General features: G+C 49.7%; 2 protein-coding genes across 2 annotated transcripts in view; both read right to left on the reverse strand.

The window, feature by feature from the left end:
• FAM53B (family with sequence similarity 53 member B) overlaps window positions 1–7,941 on the reverse strand; it is a 36,342-nt gene extending 28,401 nt beyond the window's left edge. The window contains exons 1-2 of the mRNA XM_042863622.1: window positions 7,908–7,941; window positions 580–732 (exon numbers count right to left, since the gene is read on the reverse strand). The gene's annotated coding sequence lies outside the window, so the exon portion shown is untranslated. The remainder of the gene's footprint in view (window positions 1–579; window positions 733–7,907) is intronic.
• A 4,958-nt stretch (window positions 7,942–12,899) lies between these two features.
• EEF1AKMT2 (EEF1A lysine methyltransferase 2) lies at window positions 12,900–18,809 on the reverse strand. Its single transcript, XM_042863905.1, has 6 exons — window positions 18,734–18,809; window positions 18,463–18,528; window positions 17,550–17,664; window positions 15,385–15,492; window positions 14,339–14,555; window positions 12,900–13,551 (listed from the first exon to the last, which is right to left on the reverse strand). Exons 1-6 carry the CDS (start codon window positions 18,787–18,789, stop codon window positions 13,454–13,456), a joined length of 660 nt encoding a protein of 219 aa, XP_042719839.1. The 5' UTR covers window positions 18,790–18,809; the 3' UTR covers window positions 12,900–13,453.
• Between the last annotated feature and the right edge of the window lie 274 nt (window positions 18,810–19,083).

Genomic DNA, 19,083 nt, shown 5'->3' on the forward strand with positions numbered 1-19,083 from the left:
GTCAACACTGACTTTATTTACAAGATTAAAACTTCCAAAAATCGTGAATAAATACCCCTGTCTGCAATGCAACCCCTCAAAAAGAAAGAAAAGTCACAACCAGGAGGCTCACTATGGCAGTGCCCATCTTGAGGAGCCACATTTGGAACACAAAGCCTGACCGTGAGCCACCACGGTAAATCTGAGGACTGTAGGATATCCCAAGCTGGAGGTGACCCATAATGACCACCCAGTCCAACTCCTGGCCACGGCCATGCACAGCTTGGTCCATCAGCATGGCCTATGGTGAATCCTCCCAACCAGGAGCTCCACACGTACCAAGGTGCTGACCAAAACCACAAACACATTGCTCAGCATATTAAAAAAGCTTCCTTCCATCCAACCCTTGCCTCCAAGTGCTCCACAAAGGATCCTGCCATAAAGTGACACCAGGTCCTGGTGTCTCCAGCCCAAAGCCACGCATCCGTCAGGGAGAGCCCAAAATGCAAGTGCCCACCCCAAAAAATCAGCGATCAAGGAAAATGGCACACCATCTAATTCAGTAAAGGAACATTGGTTTTATTGCCCCCTTGCTCTTACGGAATAGGAGTGGCAGGGGAAGGACTCCCTCACAAACAAACGGCGGAAAGGGATGGAGAGAAAGGACAGGACAGGGTCAGAGGTGCTTTGTCTCAACATCTCAGCTTGAAGAAAGCAGCGCTGGCTGTGACTTTGCCTTTTCCTCCCTGGCAACTGAAAAGGAAGAGAAGAGAGCAAAATTAGTCATTGCAAAGAGCAAACACGAAGTGCAAAACAGGGGGCTGCTGGCACAGAGGGGTAACTGGATGCACACAGTGACTGCGCACAGTCCAGTCTGCTGCATGGATCTCATGCAAGTAATGGCAAGAGGAGCCATCTCCAGGTCCCAGCCACCTTGGGAGGAAATACCACCAATAATTCTGCATGGTGCCACGGGCCATTCAGACATACCCTCTAAAGGACGCTCCAACTCTGGAGGTGCCCCAGGCCAGGCTGGATGGGACTCTGAGCAGCCTGAGCTGTGTCTGATATAAGGGCTGGCAACCCTGCCCAAGGCAGGCTGAAATGGGATGATATCTGAGGGCCCTTCCAACCCAAGCCATCCTATGGTTTTTTGACTGTATTCTAAGATGATTTTCATCAGAAAAAAAGGACTGTAAAAATGGCATGTTCTCTTTGAGGAAAAACTTCCTACCATTGCCTAATTGCTTATCAAGGGTCTGCTTCTTATTCTGAGCATATTTCCAGGCGTGCCCAGGGAGCTGGAGCAACGATGGTCTCTGGAGAAGAGCAGCTGAAGCAGCACCACAGCCCAGCCTGCCAGTCTGAAGAACCAGCTCACCTTTCGATGTCTGTATTTTTCCAATTGTGAGATTTATGACAAGAATTTGCAATGGTCTGTGAGATACTGTGAGTGTTGGCCACGCTCCCAAAAGTCAAGGAATTGCTGAACTGAGAATTGCCTCAGCTGTTAACCTTAACAACCAGGGGTGCTGAACAAGGCAGCAGAGCCCAGGTTTACTTTTAATTACTGCTTGGAGAACTCTGCTTTAGTAAATAGAAACAAATAAACCACTTCATGTTTCTTTCTCACACCGTTTTCCCATATCCGACCTGAAACCTCTGGGTTGGAGATGGTAAGCAGGGCCTCACCATGCCATTTTTACAGACCCAATTTCAATGATTTCAGGCCATTTTAAACCCATCTCAGTACCTACCTCTGCAGCACGACGTCCACCTACTTACAGCCAGATGACAAAGCTCCAGGGTGACAAACCTCCAAGGCTCTCAGCCAGCCCTGCCTTGCTTGCTCCAGAGCCCCCAGGTTTCAACATCAACAGCAATGCATTGGTGGCAAGCAAAGAACCACAGTATGGCCAAGTGCTAGCAACAGCTTGGGCGTCTTGCAGGGAAACTTGGAACTCCAGCATCATTGTCAGACTTGGGTACCGTTAGCAAGGCAGATTTCTCCCTTTTCCAAGGCTGAGCTGGAGATGTGATTGAGGCTGGTGGTCCCTGAATAACCAGGGTGACCGAAGATTTAAAGCAGGGATACTGGATGTACACGCAATGATGGAGGGAGAACAACCAGACTTTGTGAGATCTTCTCCTCCCGCTCCATTCTTACCAGTAAAAGCTGTAAGACTGCAGAGCCTCCAGCAGAAAAACGATCACTCAGGATATTCCAAAAAATTCAATTAGGCAGACAATATTCTCGGGGTTTGGAATGCTTTCAGCTGGCAGTCTATGCCTACAGTGTGCATCACCTGTGGCCAACCCATAAAGCAGAAAGAAGCACAGGGCCAGCAATGCCACTGCTGTGGTCACACCTCACTGTGGTCCCCACTGGATCATCATCCCTATCTCAGGGGAATCATTCCTCAGCTGGGAAAAAGCCTTCACAGAGCTTGCTGGCTCTGGAAGACGAACCTTTACCCATCTTCCCAGCAACCAATGGACGTGTTGCAGTGAAAAGTTGGTGGCAAGGAATGGACAAAGGAAATGGACAGGAAACCTTTGCCCGTGTGCAGCCACTGCCAGCTCGGCTCTCCGGCACGCTGGGAATGAATTTCCCAGCCCTGCATCTTACATAAATCTCCTTAACACACAGGGAGCCAAACATCTGTGAGTTGTCTGAATTAGCATGAATTTGGCAGACTGAACAGCAAACTTGCATCGCCCCGCAGCCTTCGGATTCCTTGTTTTTCCTCGGGTTCATTAAATACACCACAATCTGTTAGCAGAAGACGGCTCCTACGTGCGCGGGCTGCCAAGGAGCCGATCTGGGGAGCACATCCCATGGCAGCCTCTGAATGCTGTGTCCAGAAGGGAGAATCATAGGATGGCTTGGGTTGGAAGGGATCTCAAAGATCGTCCAGCTTCAACCCCTCACTGTGGGCACAGCTGCCAACCACTAAATCAGGTATTAGATCAGGTTGCCCAGGGTCCAATCCAACCTGGCCTCAAAAGGGATGGGGCACCCACAAACTCTGTGGGCAGGACTGGGCTCCCCTGGGGTCAGCCATCCCCATGGGCACAGAGCATCAGCACTGCTGTGGGACGTTGAGTGCTCATCACAGAGCCCCAGAAGCACCAATGTAAAGGCAGGATGGTGATGTTTTCTGATAGGGAATGGGGGCTGGATGCTTTGCCATCCCTCAAAGGGAGCCTTTCTGTAGGAGGAAGGAGGCAAAGCAAACACCCGCTCGTGGCATTTACTCATTTCATCAAAGCCAAGCAGCACCTGAATGCTCCCGACAGCACTTCCAGGGAGCCATTCATGAGAGCTGGTGTTTTTAATATCTCAGGGAGACATTCACAAAGCTGGAATAATACCCATCTGTTACTCCAACACACGTTCAGTTCCCATAAGGTGTCAGCAACACGTATAGCCCAAACCTGGCGCAGCTCCGGCTCTGCACAGTCCTGCTGGATGGGGCGGGATGCTGTGAGCCTGGGGGCGTGGGGTGGGATGCTCCCCACTACTGCTGGCACTACTGAAACCCCAATCCCTCTGTCTGTCTCTGAGCAAATAGGAAAAATGGCCCAGCAGCAAATGGAAACGAAAGCCACGACTGGCGGTGTTTGAGCTGGCACCAACGCCAGCCAACGGGACGGGTGCAACTCCCTTCCCACCAGGTGCCAAGTCATTGACGACAGCGTGAACGTGCAGCTAAGGGAAAAAATATACATTCATTTTTCCTCCCAGAGTCTCCAGCAGCTGGACACTCTCCACACATCCCCTTTCCTCCCATCCTGCAGGCATAAATCAGAGGTAAAGGCAATGCCCCTGTGCCCCAAGGACCGGAGGCTGCAGGGATCACACAGCCCCCTCCCCAAATGCCATGCTGGGGACAGACAGCATCCCATATTGGCTCCCTGGCTGGTAGGAAGGCACTGGGCCAGGCAATGGTAGCCTGGTACAAATGGAGCATCTCATGGAGAAATGTACACTGCTACACTCCTGAGCAAAGGGACTAACATGGAAGATGGAAACCGTGGCACAGTCCCCAGCATCACAACACCACCTTCAAACGCATGGGACTGCAATTCAACACTAAGTTCTGTCTTTTGGGTGATGTTTTTTCACCCTTTCAAACTTTCTGTGGTAACCCCTCTTCCTCACCCCTTCCTCTGCTCTCCTTTTTTTGGGAAGATGCTCCTTCTGGCATCGGCAGTTGGAGAAACAGAAACGGGAGCAGAAGCGCACAAAGAAACAAATCAGTGGTTAGCAGAGAGGTAGAAAACAAGAGACAGGAGGTTTAGACAATGGGAATAATAAAATGTCTCCCTCACAGCAGGAGGGACATCAGTAATGATGCAGAAAAGGGACAATCAATGGATATTTTAGTGCTGTATGCAGGAGAGAGCAGAGCGATGGCTGCGCCTGTTGCCAGCAGTAAGCCAGGCTGATGTTAAGCAGCAGGCACTAAATATAGAGCTTTCTTAAACACTGGCTCCAAATAATTTACACCTCCAGCCTCCATGGGGCCACACCACAGCTCCCATGGCGTCAGCAGCCCCACAAAGAGCCGGGGACTTCCAGCAATGCTTGCAGTGTTTGACTCATACCAACAGTGGGGAGGAACAAAGCGGCCCTTCCCAACCCCTTCCCAAAGCCAACGATTCATGTAAGACCTGCAGGAGAAAGGCAGCTTTCTACCAACAGCACAACCCACGTGGAAGTGGAAGCTTGGGTGCCTCGGAGCCCAAATGAAGCCATTGGGAGCTGCAAATCTTCATTAACCACGATGCTTTCACCCTGAGAAGCACCAGCAGCAGCACTGAACTTCAATCATAACACAACTGATGGGCCAATAAAGAGATAATCTTTCCTCTGAACTAGCACAGAAGCTAAAAAAGCCAAATGTGGATACTTGTAATGCTTTCTGTATCTTCATAATTGTAATGGATATTCCATATATGATAATAGCTTTCAGCATCTATTTAATAGAATTAAATGTCGTCCTTTCAAAAATATTACATGATATTCATTTGTAATGGCTGGGACATGAAAAGCACGCCATAATAGGATCAGGAACACATTCCTGAAGTGATCTCATGGCGTGTACAACTATTCCCCAGCACACCACAAGGCTGTTTGCAGCGACACGAAGGTTAGCAGACAAACACCAACCCCATCACATCCACCTCTAACGTCACCTTCCCACTTAGGACTTTTGCCTCCATTCTGGAGCTGGTTCACAGCAGGTTTTCCAGCTGCCGGAGCACAGTTTGTCAGTTTGCACATGTTACACACCGTGGGAGCTGGAGGGATGCAGGAGCAACAGCCACAGAGCCAAACCCTCTGGTCCCACTCCTACTGCACGGCCAAGCCCTGAGCTTTGGCTGCTAAACACAAAATCCCATGAGCCCAGGGAATGATGCAGCCCAGGGAATGCCTCACAGGCTACAGAGGAGCAATGGCACTGAAGCCGCTACATTTAATCCTCCAAAAGCCAAACCCACGATCAAGTCTCCCATGAGGTTATTCCTTTTAGTATTTCATGGAGTTGGAGGTGTGGAAACCTCAACCCAAACCCTCTCCCAGAACACATTTTTTGCACTCACTCATCCATTTCTTAAACTAACATTCAGTTACGGAATCAAACAAGCACAGGTACCAGCACACCTGCTGCCCAGGGACCTGCACAAGTCTGGGGGCTCTCATAGAAGTTCAGTGCCATTCAGTGCCTTCCTTCAGCAAGTTTCAATCAAAACTCCCAACACACCAAATCTTACTCATTTTGCATATCCATTCGTGGAGGTGCTCCAGAACTGTGGGCACGTGGCACTGAGTGATGTGGGCAGTGGGCATGGTGGCATGGGTTGGGCTTGGGGATCTCTGAAGGCTTTTCCAACCTTAACGATTCTATATGGCACCACGTGAATCCAGCCTATCAAATATCAGAAGCTCCACAAGTCATGGATCAGCTCCCCAAAGTGAAGAGCAATTCCAGTTCAATTAATACATGCCACCACTCTTCAGTTTTCAATACAGGTTGAAAAGGGAAGGTTTACGTGTTCCCAGCCTGTGTTATCAGAGCCTGCACCAGCAGAACAAGCCCTGGCTGGGGAAGTGGGTCTCTCCAAAGGCAGCCAACCCATCAGATGTGGAGAAACAAAACAGCCTGGGGACCTCTGGTCACTGCCCCAGAGCCACGTTCTGCACTGCTGGCTGAGCAAACGGCTGGGCACCAGCAGACTGCAGGCTTGGAGAGTGACCTTGGAAAAGCAAAGTCCCTTCTCATAAACACAGCACACAGACAGAGCACAGAGCCAGAGCTCTGGGGTCAAGCAGCACAAACCCCAGTAAGGTAGTGCAGGCACAGGGCTGCACCCCATCACCACCAGCAGAGCACCATGGGGTTGGGAACATGGAGAGCATCGGGGGATGGAGAAAAGGGTGAAAAATGGCACCAGAGGAGGGGATTAGGTGTCACCTTGCAACACCTGATAGCATCTCTCCACCTGCAGTACTTGTAATGCACAGGTCACTTCGTACCCCTGCTAATAAGCACAGTTTGCAATCGCCACTTACTGCCTAAGCTGAAATTCACCTGAATGTGGGGAGATTGGGCAGGGCTTCCCTCCTGCTTGCATAGCTGGGTGCTGAGGAGGGTTCCATGGGCTGTTAGACCCCACCAAAGGAGCTCCTAGACCATCGTGGTGGAAAACCCCCTCCTCTGGTGGGCCGGGCTTTCCCAAGGCTTCAAGCATCCCTGCTCTGCTGCCAATTAGCACTCATTAGGAGCGCCTCCAGCTCCTGCCAGCCCTGCAATTTGGGGGGGTGGGGAGAAGGAACACACCAACCCTGCACTTCTCAGCCTGGGATATCCTCTCCTTCAGCTGAGATCTTGCACGGAAAGAAGAAATCACATCAACGAGCAAGAAAAAAAAAAGCCAAACCCAATATTACTAGAAAGAAAAACGAGGAGGAACATGAATCCCATCACTACGATTACCTATCTGCACATTTACACACACACAGTTACTTGCCCACGTATCCACACTTGAAAATCAGCCTCAGTCAGGGCTGGATCCGCGCCACAGTCTGCACGAGTGCCGCGTACAGCCCCGATCTCACCCACAGATGCTCTTCATGGATTCGCCCCGGGTTTACGTGCAAAGCAACGCTTCGGACGGGGCAGGCTGAGCCCCCGCTGCAGCTCGTTGCTCCGACCCGACCCTCCCCGCTCTGCATCCACTGCGGAGGGAACGCAGCCTGGACGTGACTTCCCCAGCCCGACTCAGACGGGGTTCGGTGCGGCGGAGCGGTGCCGGGGCTCAGCGCGTCGCTGCCGGCGGTGCCGGGGGTCGGGATGTTGGGACGCTCCCGGCTCGAGGTTACCCGGGCAGCCCGCAGGTAGTTTCAACCTGTCCAAAGGCGCTTCGGGAATGGATAAGGAAAGCGGGCTCATCTGCTGGCGGTTACGAACCGCAGCTCGGTCCGTCTGTTTCATAACCAATTACGCTCAGTTTGGACTCGGCGCATTTCCTCGGGGCTGGCCGCGCTGCCAAGCGCCAGCGGTGCACGCACGGCTCCCACCCCGAGGCCCGGCACCCCGCATTCAGCCCGGCGGCGGGACCGGGGGGCGGCACCCCCCGCGCTGACACCGCGCCGAGCATCGCCCCGGGCCGCACGGAGCGCAGCACGTGTCCGGGAGCCGCGGCGGTGGCGAACGCTGCTGGCTCGGGGGACGCGAAACTTGCGAGAACGAGCCGCCCCCCCCCCCCCCCCACGGGCTGAGCTCCCGCACACCCCCCGCCCCGGGGCCGCTCCCCGCCGCCACCGCCGCCCTTTGTCCGCCGCCCCCGGGACGGCGTCGCGGCTCCCCCCCGGGCTGACAGCGCGGCTCAGCCTCGCCCGGCGCGGTCCCGGCTCTTACCGTGGTGGCGGAGCGGCGGCGCGGCCCGGCCGGGGCCGGCTGTGGGCACCGCTCCGAGCCGCGCTCCCTCCCTCCCTCCTGCCGCCGCCGCCGCCGTGCTGCGGGCGGGGAGGGCGGAGGAGGAGGAGAAGAGGAGGAGGAGGAGGAGGGAGGAAATGCGCTTGTCACTTCCTGAGCGGGGCCGGCGCGGAGGCAGGGCCCGGCCCGCACCTGCGGAGCTCCGCGCCCGCCGCCCCCCAGCGCTGCCCCGCAGCCGCCCCCGGGACGGCACCGCCGACCCCCGCGCCCGGGCTCCGCTTCCCCGCCGTCGCCAGCAGAGCGCCCGGAAAGGAGCGCCGCCCCGCCGCCACCCCGAACCCCGCGGGCACGGGCACTGCGCGGGGCGCTCGGGACGCGTGCACGGGGCCGGCGGCTCCATCGGGCGGCCGAGAGCGCCTCCTGCCGGCACCCGGCGGAAGAGCCCGCTCACACCGCCGCCTGCCGCCTCCCTTCCTGCAGCCCAGAGAGCCGCGGCCCTGGAGGTGCCCTGGGCAGCCCGATCCAGCGGTTGATTTATCGGCTGGTAACGTTATAAGAGTTGGAACCGAACGGTCTTTGAGGTCCCTTCCAATCACAGCCATTCTACTACAAGCTCCTCCATCCCACTTAAACGACGTCCTTTAATGATCGTATATATTCAGTAACAATGAAAATTAAACACTTGCAAGCTGCTTTTGCAGAACTTTGGGAATCAAGTCTGAATAGTTTGTATGGTTTCCCAGCTGAACATTTAGCAATCAAGCTTGCAGCATAATTGAATCCATCCCCGTGGCAGCCCTTGCAGCACAGGGCTGGGCTCCAAGAGCCGAGCAGAAGGCTGCTTTCTGTCTGCATCCACAGCTCAGTCCAGGCACGGCATCGCTCACCTCTCGTCCTCTGTGCTCCCAGAGGGCTGTCAGCAGTGTGCACAGTGTCCTCAATGCAGGAATCTATTTTCCATCTCTCTGTAACACATTCTAGCTCGGTGTACCTGAACAAGGTGAGCTGGTACCCTACACCGGCTACAAAAAGCAAGTGCAGTTTGTTCCCATCTCTGCTCGCTCTGTGACACCGTCTGTCTGTGAGCACTTGGCCGTTCAAGCGGCTGCACTGAGGCTTGTTTGTGTTCTCTCATACTGTTTGTCAGCCCTGCTTTCCAGCACAAGGATATGCACTTGCCATTATCTGGAATTCATATGGCTACATCAAGCAGTCTGTTTACTTTCCAGTAACCTAGAAATCCGCTCATTTCAAGCTATACTGTTACCTAACAAATGGAAATTAAGCCACGGCTTGGCTTTCCCCCTGTATCAAATAAAACACACCAGTGTTCCTTTCCCTCCTCCATCTCCAGGCTGTAACGGTTCATCCCTTTTCCACTGAAAGCCCCAGCTATCCAAGGGCTGCTCCCCCACCCAGCAGGTTTAGGTTGCACCCAAGGACCTTCCAGCCACGGGGCAGAGCAGAGCCAACCCCTCTGAAGGAAGGGAAGCATCACACAGCCCAGGCAGAGGCAACGCACCACGGAAGCACAAAGGCAGGTGGGTCTCCCTGTGGCAGTGCAAAGCTCTGGTCTGTTTATCTTGTGCGCTTTCCTCGTGTATTTTACAGGAGATGATCCATATGTTAAAATGCTTAACGGGTCCATACAAATAAAACAGTTCCTGAGGCACGTTCTTTACCTTTCAGTGTGCCAAGATCCAGAAAGCCAGCTGAGTGCCAAAGCACTGAGAATTTTGCTGTATGTTGCTAAATACCACGATCACAGTTTTGCTCTGGTATGAAATAACACAAATGTTGGCAGCTTTTACCAGGCACCCTGGAACCCAGCAGCACGGACATAGCAGAGTGCATGTACATGGATTTTCCTTACAATGGCTACAATGCTGCCAGTGCATTCCTGGAACATGGGAATACACAGCAGCCAGTGTCAGCAACGAAGAAAAGCACATTGTGCTTAATGCAGCAGAAAAGCTAGTCAAGGACTCATCCTTATGAAAAGAGATGCTGCCAGGATGAACGTCAGCCCCACTTCTCAGCCTCATGGGTACCACAGACCCCACGCACCTGGACAGCGAGGCCAGGCTGCTGCAAGTGAGAGGAGTCATTGCCTCCTTTCCCCACTCAGGCCTTTGACCCACACTGGTGTCCTAAGGTCAACCTCTGAAACACAGCAGTCTGCACACTGTGTTTGTTCCCCCGAGACCCACAGGCGTCCAACACCCCAAATCCCACAGCACAAGTGGGACAGCAGGCCGTTCCTGGTGGTCAGAAATTGGGCTACAACACTGAGTTTGAAATGGAGGGGGAGAGCCTGTGTCTGTATGTAGATACAACCCCGCTATGCTGCAGTTATTTCTACCCAGTGCTCTCTATAAAGACTTGAATAGTCTCTGGATGGAACAGATAGACTGTCATTTCATCATTACTGCCCTCTCTGGTACAGCAGCTGCCATAATTCTGTTAGTGTTCCGCATGCAATCCAGCATACCTTCAAAAAAAAAAATTATAGCTCCCATAAATTCTTCCTTTTAGACCACAAAATTCTATTTACATTTAATACCAGAATATTGATGCTGTATCTTCTTAGCCTTCCAAAAATTAACTTTAAAAAACACTCGACAGACTGCACTGCCGTTGGCTCTGCTCCTTAGGGAGCAATGACCACTAAACGAAAATACTTGCATATAAATAACAGCTTGGTCACCAAGAAGGAAGTCAAGGAGCAAGGCAACATTATTCCTCCTTCTGAATCTTCTGTGTTCATTCATTTGCGTTACAGTTTTCATGTCTGGCACTTCCCACTTATTAATTTATGGCAACATGATTAAAGGAGTAGTTTTTACTTCAAGAAAGTGCTGTGATGCTGAAAACGCAAAGGTTTTTTGTCTTGAGAGCCTATTTACCTTATGCTTAAACTGAATTCCACCTGTAAAGATAGGCCTTCTTAAATCAATACTTATTTCCTTAATTTCACTTGGTCTCCTCTTTCAGACATTTCATCCTGACAGTTCACTTCCTTTACACAACCCATAAAAATCCAACGGTCTGCTCTCCCACAGGTAAAACGCTCCCAGCCCACTCAGCAGCACAAGAGCCACAACCAACACAATGGATCTCCCAGTAAATACTTCCAAAATGAACCACAGAAGGCCATTTTCACTCAGAGGGTGGTGAGGCACTGGAACAGGTTGCCCAAGGAGGCTGTGGATGCCCCATCCCTGCAGGCATTCCAGGCCAGGCTGGATGTGGCTCTGGGCAGCCTGGGCTGCTGGTTGGTGACCCTGCACACAGCAGGGGGTTGGAGCTGGATGAGCATTGGGGTCCCTTTTCAATCCAGGCCATTCTGTGATTCTTCTCTATTATTAAAAATGGCTTTAAGGTTTATCATGATTCTATGATTTGCTTGGCAATGGCAGATACCAGGAGCCAGATACTGGGGGTCAGAGCTGTACAAAAAAGCAGCTGGCTGTGGGCTTCTATCCTAAAAGCCATCTTCCTGGAAGGAAAGGTCAGCAATGGCCAGCAGGACCTGCGCAGCCCAGCCACAACATCCAGCTCCTAGCAGTTCATGCATCACCAGAGCTGCACATACTGAAAACACCTGGCTTAGAAGATGAGATCTGTCCTAGTCTTGAGGTTTCATTGCTTAAGGAGAATGGGAGAGACTTCATTTCCAAGCAGTGGATCCCTCTGGAGGGCTGTGGTTGACGCCGCCCTTTCCTTTCCAGTCTTTCCAGGCATCTCATTGAGCTTGGAATCTGGCTCATGAAGCCAGGTGCAAAGCCCACCGGCACTCAGGGAATGTCAGCCTTTGGCATGCTGTAGGTCAACAAAGGAACATAATCCCTCTCTGTCCTGCCTACCTTTGACACAAAGCTATTCGCAGCTCCATAAAGGTATGCTGGCCCTGCAGCACCATCCAACCTAAATTCGGGACTACAGAAAAAGCTTGCTGAGATCCAGGGATGGTATTAGTTTCACTATCTACAAATCTCACATTTGACTGAGAAATCACAAGCAAAATCCCCAGAGAGAAACACAATAGGAGCAGAATGCATTTCAAATGCTGTATTTACTCCCCTGTAGTTTAGCTTTGCAGCTGACACCAAAAGTCACACAACTGTGTATTCACCCAGATATCCACCTTTATGAACTACCATAAAGCTCTCCAAACCACAAGCAAAGCCTCACTGCTCCTAACTCACTGTTTATTTCCCTGCCTCTTTTAAGAGGTTTCTCACTGAGCAGCACAGACATCTTGAGATTCTACCTTCATGAAAAATCATCTGGCAAGGTGAACCGCTCAAAATCAAGGCCATTCTCTGACATGTCATTGCCAAATCTTACCAGTCAGTAAAGAAAAAAACATTATTCAAGTCACTATTACAGCTGCTGCCTAGACTCCATTATTCATAAGGGTCAGGTTTCTAACAGCAGATTTCAAACAGCAGGCCTTTGATTATTACTGCCTTAAAAACACCCTCCTCAACATGTTTTACAAGCATTCTTCTACTCTCCAGTGATAGTTCAAAGTGCACAGGCTTACGAACACTGCCAGCTACAGATCAGATGCAGAAATCATTAGACCCAAGTGATTGCTTGTGTGCTTGAGACTGAAGAGAGGCCACTACCAATTGAGGAATCAAAACCATTTCAGCTGTGGGTGCCACCCTGCTTTTTCCTGTTCCTTGTCCCTCCTTCCCACAGCACCACCCATCTGCAGGCTTCAGTCTCTTCATTTTTTTGAGCATTTTACTGGAAAATTTCAGTGTAGTCCTGAGAAGCTGACAGGCTCGGGAACTCTGCCTCAAACTTGCCTTAAATCCCACTTACCTCACAGTGAATTTACAGGTAAACTCCTCTTCGTTATGCAATTAAAATTTATCCTGAGAAAATCACTGGAAAACACATGGTCTTTGTTGGAGCTCAGGACATCATTATATAGCAAATTAGTCATGAAAGAGGCATATGTCACATGCTAGTGAGATTATAATGTCACACCTTTATATAATTATGGGATCAGTGGAAGTAAGTAATGATATAAGCCTACATTCTCACAGGTGATGAGAATTACCTTCTGCAAAAATGAAGGGTCCACCAACTACATCTCAAAAGCTTCTCTCCAGTTACACCACAGCACAGAACTGAGATTTCCTCTGTAGAACACCTTTGCTTCTGTTGGTCACTGATTACCAATCCAGAAATTAAATACCAGATAATCTTTACATTCCAAATGCAGACAACACTCGGCTATCTCAGTCAATATTTAAAATGACTTGTGTCTCTCAAACTTGCAGCCTCCCTGAAACAAGTGAGGTTGTAGCAAGGCCAAAATTTACAGGCAAGTTATGCAAAGCTCTTGTGTTTCTAGGGCAATGTTTTATAGTCCCTTAGAGTTCCATACATAGCATTTAACTGTGTACTCAAATAACATTTATTTACACACGTGTCTGAGGTTTGCTGTCAAGCTTACTTTAAAGTTCAGACTTTTCTCAGCTAATCTAATTTGTCCAAGATGGATGGTCTCACTTTTTTCTTTGGAAAACCAGTGCTGTTACGCTGTTTCCAATTCTTCCTCCAAAGCAGAACTTGGGTGTTGGCAGCTCCTCCACAATTTCAAATCCTGCCAGACAGAAATTAAAATGCTTTTATTAGAAGGAAGTCATTCTATTCTGCTCTTGGATAACCCTTTGCAAACCATTCTTTATTTGTCTGGACAACTTGCAAGTCAGTTACTTTGTAATTCCATAGGACTGCATTGTTACACTGCACTGCTGCTTCATACAGCTGAAACCATTCCATAGGCAATAAAAAGCTCAGATGGCTGAATCACACAAATTAATGGCAGAAAAGACGATCACTTGGCAGCGATTTTAGTTCCCCAGAAGGGATGGCTGTTTTAGATCCACGCTCTTGGAGTTTCAAGCTTCAGGCATGAGATTCAGGAGCTAACCATCACGTAAAAAAAATAAAAACAAGACAAAAACACCTACAGAGAGCATCAGAAGGTCACAGAGGAGGGAACAAAAATGGTCTTGCCAGCTGCCCTAAGCACAGGCAATTTTTAGAGCAGTTGTATGGGTGAACCAGATCTGCTAACAAAAGGCCAAAATAGAAAAAAAAACCCACCCAGAGGGGTATAGAATTCCCTCCTTCCCAGAGTAGCTAGACTGAGATCCTTGTTCTCTAAAGTATAACAAAACCTGAGCCCCCTTGAAACATTGGCGCTGGCAAATGTAGCAGCAGTAATTCTCGAGGAAAGCAGTGAGAACAGGCTGAGGAATTTACTGATCCTTTTACTACTTTGTCTTATCCTGATCTGAGCAAACACGTCAACGCTGACACTAAAATCTACCCACTGCACTTTTGCTCAACCACAGGTTGGCAAATGGTTCTGTTCAACTGCTCACCTTCTCTGAACTCATTCAGCAGCTCCTCCTTGGTCCAGTTGCAAGATGTGATGAGGAAAAAGCCCTCTGGCTTCAATACACTGCAGAGAGATCTCACGTACTGCTTCCTCTTTCCAACTGCATTGTCAGGATTAAGGCTCACGGCATCAAAAGTCCCCTTGTCAATACAGATCTGAAATCCCAGTAGCTCAGCTGATGGAGCCAGGAAGTCTTCTACCTAAACCAGAAGTCTACAACTGTGAAAACAATCTTCTGCTCAGGAGCTCCTGAATCTTTAATGCAAACCAATGCTTTAATACCAAAAGCCTCCAACTTGGCAATAAAAAAGGGTGAGCCAAAGTTACAATGCCACATCAGCTTCTTTGTTGTCTACCCACAACATGATAATCTATTTGCTATGAAGCCCACAGACATCAGTATTCATCTAAAGCTCAAGCTAACACATTTGGGAGTTCATTTTTCAAATCATTATTTGTACTCTGACCTCTGGTTTTCCAGGCACCGTGTGCTGGGCCCTGTACTAACACAGAAGACAAGATGGTGCCTGTTACAGAGATCACAAGTGAGATACAAGAACAGAGACATCACAGGGATACAGAGCTGGCAGGGAAAAGCACAGCAGAGAAACACTGGTGACAGAATGGCTGTGGCTGGAAGGGATCTCTGGAGGTCAACTGGTCCCCCTGCTCAAGCAAGGTCTCCCAAACTCCCTGCTGCACAGCTACTGGCAGGGATTCCTTCCCATAAGGATTTAGTCCTGTCTTAAAGCTAACATTCAAAGCATATCAGCTTAAATGCAGAGCTTGTCAAATGGCTATCTGCTCTTCGGACAGCTTTTGACTGCTACAAACAACAAGATAACCACAAATCTTCCTGTGAACACAGATTTATTTGGTTAGAATTCTCTGATGAGGTATAAAATACAAATGAATTTCAAAATACATCATTAATATATTGCAGTGAGTGCACCTGAATATCAAGTAGGTCACTTAACCTTGGGGTCAGCTGCTTTCAGTTTCCTTAATGAAGATTCTCTCAACACTTACCAGTAATTTAATGTTAGACACCCCTTCTTTCTCCCTTACTTTTTCTGAAAGTTGTATTGCAGAAGCTGAGTAATCAATCCCAGTGAGGTTAGTGAAGCCATTTTTTGCCTAGACAGAGCAGAGAATCTTAATCAGTGTGCTAGCATTTTTTGTTCACCAGGTCCATTCCAGTGCCCTATAATTCATCCTCCCCCCTTTAACAATAAGAAAAAAAAAAAACAAAAAACAAACCAGAACAACCCAGGACCTTTATTTCTGCTTTTATTTATCATTTTCATTTCTGTTATCAGCACCAGAGCTGAACAGCCAAGTGAACAGACTGCAGTAACCCCATCTGCCTGCTACCTCATCAGAACAACTGCTGACTGAAAGCTGGTTGATGCCAACAAGTGGGGAACTGAGCAGAACTGTCAAAAAGTCTGGAGGGAAATAAGCCCTTATCAGTACCAAAAGTAACCTCCAAGCCAGGAATTTTCTGTGATGAGAACGTGCCAATGCCAGATGCTTCAAAGTAAGAAAACCTCTTTAACACACATGAAACCGAGCAATTATTCAGCTTACAGCCTAAATTCTAAGACCAAATATATGTAATATATTTTATTAATACAGAAGGCCATAGTAAAACTTCTATTTTTCTGCTTTTTCATGCTAATGTCTATCTCAATGCCACTGTTTGCATGCAGTGAGGTCTTTGTATCACTGATTATCAGGCAGGTTACGAACCACATAGAAGAGCACACAGTTTCTGCTGACTTTGAACTAGATAAGGACAACCCAGTTCATCCAGCTCAGGCAACGACAGCCCAGCAACCCTTCTGCAAAGCAGGTGGGCTCACACGCCTCTCATCAGCTGGAGCTGGGCACCTGGGAGCAGGGTGGGAACACATTTGCATTCCCAGGTAGGAGCAGATCTGGCCAGCTCCAAACCTAGCAGGAGGAGCTATGAAGAGCTACGGCCTTACAGGCAGCTGCAGGCAGAATGGTGGAGGGGGAGGTGGTTGTTTTATGAATACCAAGGACCTCAACTAGCATTCAGCAATCTGCTACCTGTCTACTTACTCCAAAGGCCAATACCTCAACAACAAAGAGAACTACGTTTTTTAAGAGTCCTTCCTCCTCCTAGCAGCCTCTCAGTCTGTGTGAGCGCAGTGCTAGCCAGCTGTTCTTAATCAAGGACTAATTTCAGCTAGACACAAAGGCTGTGTTGTTTGCATTTGATGAAGAACAGTATATTGCTTAGGCTTCTGCCCACGTTCCTCCCCAGAGCTCCAAGAGCAAACCAAGCTTCCTGAGATGCCTGTGCTGAAGGCCTGGGGGTGGAAGCGTAGTTTCCACAACAGCTCCTCTGTTTGGAAACGAAGAGCTTGAGTCACTTCAGGGAGTTTCCGTTCACTCCTATAGTCTCTGGGGGCAGAGAAGGAAAGTTTAAGGATAAACAACATTAAATGCTGCTAAACCTGTATGGCCTGACTCCATATGGACAGGAAGGGATCGTTCACTCAAACATGACTCTGGAGTCAGATGAGTGCCCTGAAGGTGGTACTCACAAGCAGCCTCCTGCTCCTTCTTGACAGAGCTGGTTCAATTAGCAGCAGAGACCCTCACTTGGCTGCTGAATACCCTTCACCTGCTCTTACAGCACTTTAATAGTTTCTAAATTGCCACTGCAATGTGGCAGTCAGTCCCCACACAGGCTTTAAACTCTTCTAAAAATCAAAGCCCATGTTTCTTAAAGCAACTGCGCACTATAAGCCCAACCTTGACTTCCATTTAATTTCTGTTGTAACTAAAGGAACCAATGGAGAGTGTTGGAAATAGGAACTACTACAGCAACAAAGCTTCCTTCTTCACCAATTCTGCAGTAATACTACAGCAAAGGATTCAGTCAAAACCACAAAAGGATTACTGCAGCTGCAAATCACCTTGCATCACTCTTTAACATCATTGTAACACTTCAAAACCTGTCTGCTGAGGGGTTTCCACCCTGGCAGAAATGGATGCTTCTTGAGGCACTGCCAACTTTTCAAAGCATTTACATGAACCACTTGGTTTTGACCATTTTTTGCATCAAAATAAAGTATTGCTGTCAGAACTGAGGACGGACAAGGAGAACTGAGAACTGAGTTCTGAGCACCGATTCTGTTACAAAGGCAGAATATACTAACCAATTCAATCAGTAAAACACCATTCCCAGTTCCAATGTCAAGCACAGAGCTGTCAAGGGGCACCTTTTGTTTCTCCAACCATCTGATTATGCGAACCATGCTTTCTTCTCCAAACCTATTAGGAACAAGGGCTCAGGTAATCAAGCTAGCAAAGACACACAATCAGCACAGCAAATGTATTCCCTTGCTCCCCAGTTTCTGCAGAGCCCTTCTTATTGAAGCACTTGCCTAACAACTGACATAGCTCATATTCTACATCTGCTAAAGTTTAAATGAATCAAACCACAGAATGGAAGAGACCTTAAAGGTTACAGAACTGCAATTCCCTGTTGCGGGCTGGGTGCCCCTGACAGCTCAGGCTGCCCAGGGCCCATCCACAGACATGGGCACCTCCAGGGATGGGACACCCACAGCTCAGGGAGCAGTGCCAAGGCCTCACTGCCCTCTGAGTGAATGATTTCTTCTTAACTTCTCATCTAAATCTCCCCTCATTCAGCTTCCAGCCATTCCCCATTGCTCTGTCAGACTATGTAAACGTCAGTCCTCCTGCTGCTCATACGTTCCTTTCAAGCGTTGTAACTGAAACACCACCTCTGGAAGGCAAAGCCCTCCCATGTTGTATGAGAAGTCAGCACTGGCAACTGGCCTACTTACATCAGAGCTCAGTGATACGAGCAGTTCTGAGTACAACAGACCATACCTACCAGCTCGCTGTCTCTGCCAGGACAGTTGTGTAAGCACAACTTATCAATTTACATTGCAAAGCCAGTCAGGAGAAGAACAGGTGGCTCCAAGACTGACATCCCCTTTACACTGCCAACACCCAGAGCTATTCACCGACCCAGAGGACGCACTTTGGCAGCGTCCCCTTGAGAAACAAACAGGCAAGTTCAGGTAGGGATGGTTTAATTACCAAATTTCCCCAGCGTCTCCCGTCTCCTGAAAAGCTTGCAGCTCTCTCTCATACGCAGCATCCCAGCTACGGGGAGGGAGAAGAAGATACGGCAATTAGCATTGCGAACGACTTCAAAGAGGGGGAAAAAGGAGAGCGATCACACATCTATATCATGGGACCACCTAGAGCCCACTTCACAACCGAAACCAAACGGCTGTAAGGAGGCCAGGCACTCCCGCAGGCCGGGTGATGCTCTCGCTGCCGGTCCTGTCCACAGCCCACCACTCACTGAGGCCTGGTACCCAGTGCCGAGGGCGCGAAGGGCTCCTCCCCGCCGCCCGCCATGCCCGCCCGGAAGCGCGGCGCTACCATAGAGTGTGGCTGGCGCAGGGCGCGGGAGGAGAGGGCGCCGCCCTTGCGGTGTGGAGGACCGGCGCTCCATGCTGCCGGGCTTCTCCGCAAAGCCGGCCCCCTGGAGCCGGGCTTTCCTTTGGACGAAAGCGCTTGCTTTCTAGCGCTGAAATTCAGGGGGTTACAACAGGGTGCTGCTCAGATCTGCCCCACTGTCGTGTCCTTTGCCTAAGCACTTTCAAAGCCAACATTTCGTTCTTCTTCTGGCTCACAATTTATCATCATACC

This window comes from Lagopus leucura, unplaced genomic scaffold (assembly GCF_019238085.1).
Source record: "Lagopus leucura isolate 7727_CA_CO unplaced genomic scaffold, USGS_WTPT01 Super-Scaffold_741, whole genome shotgun sequence".
Classification (NCBI taxonomy): domain Eukaryota; kingdom Metazoa; phylum Chordata; class Aves; order Galliformes; family Phasianidae; genus Lagopus; species Lagopus leucura.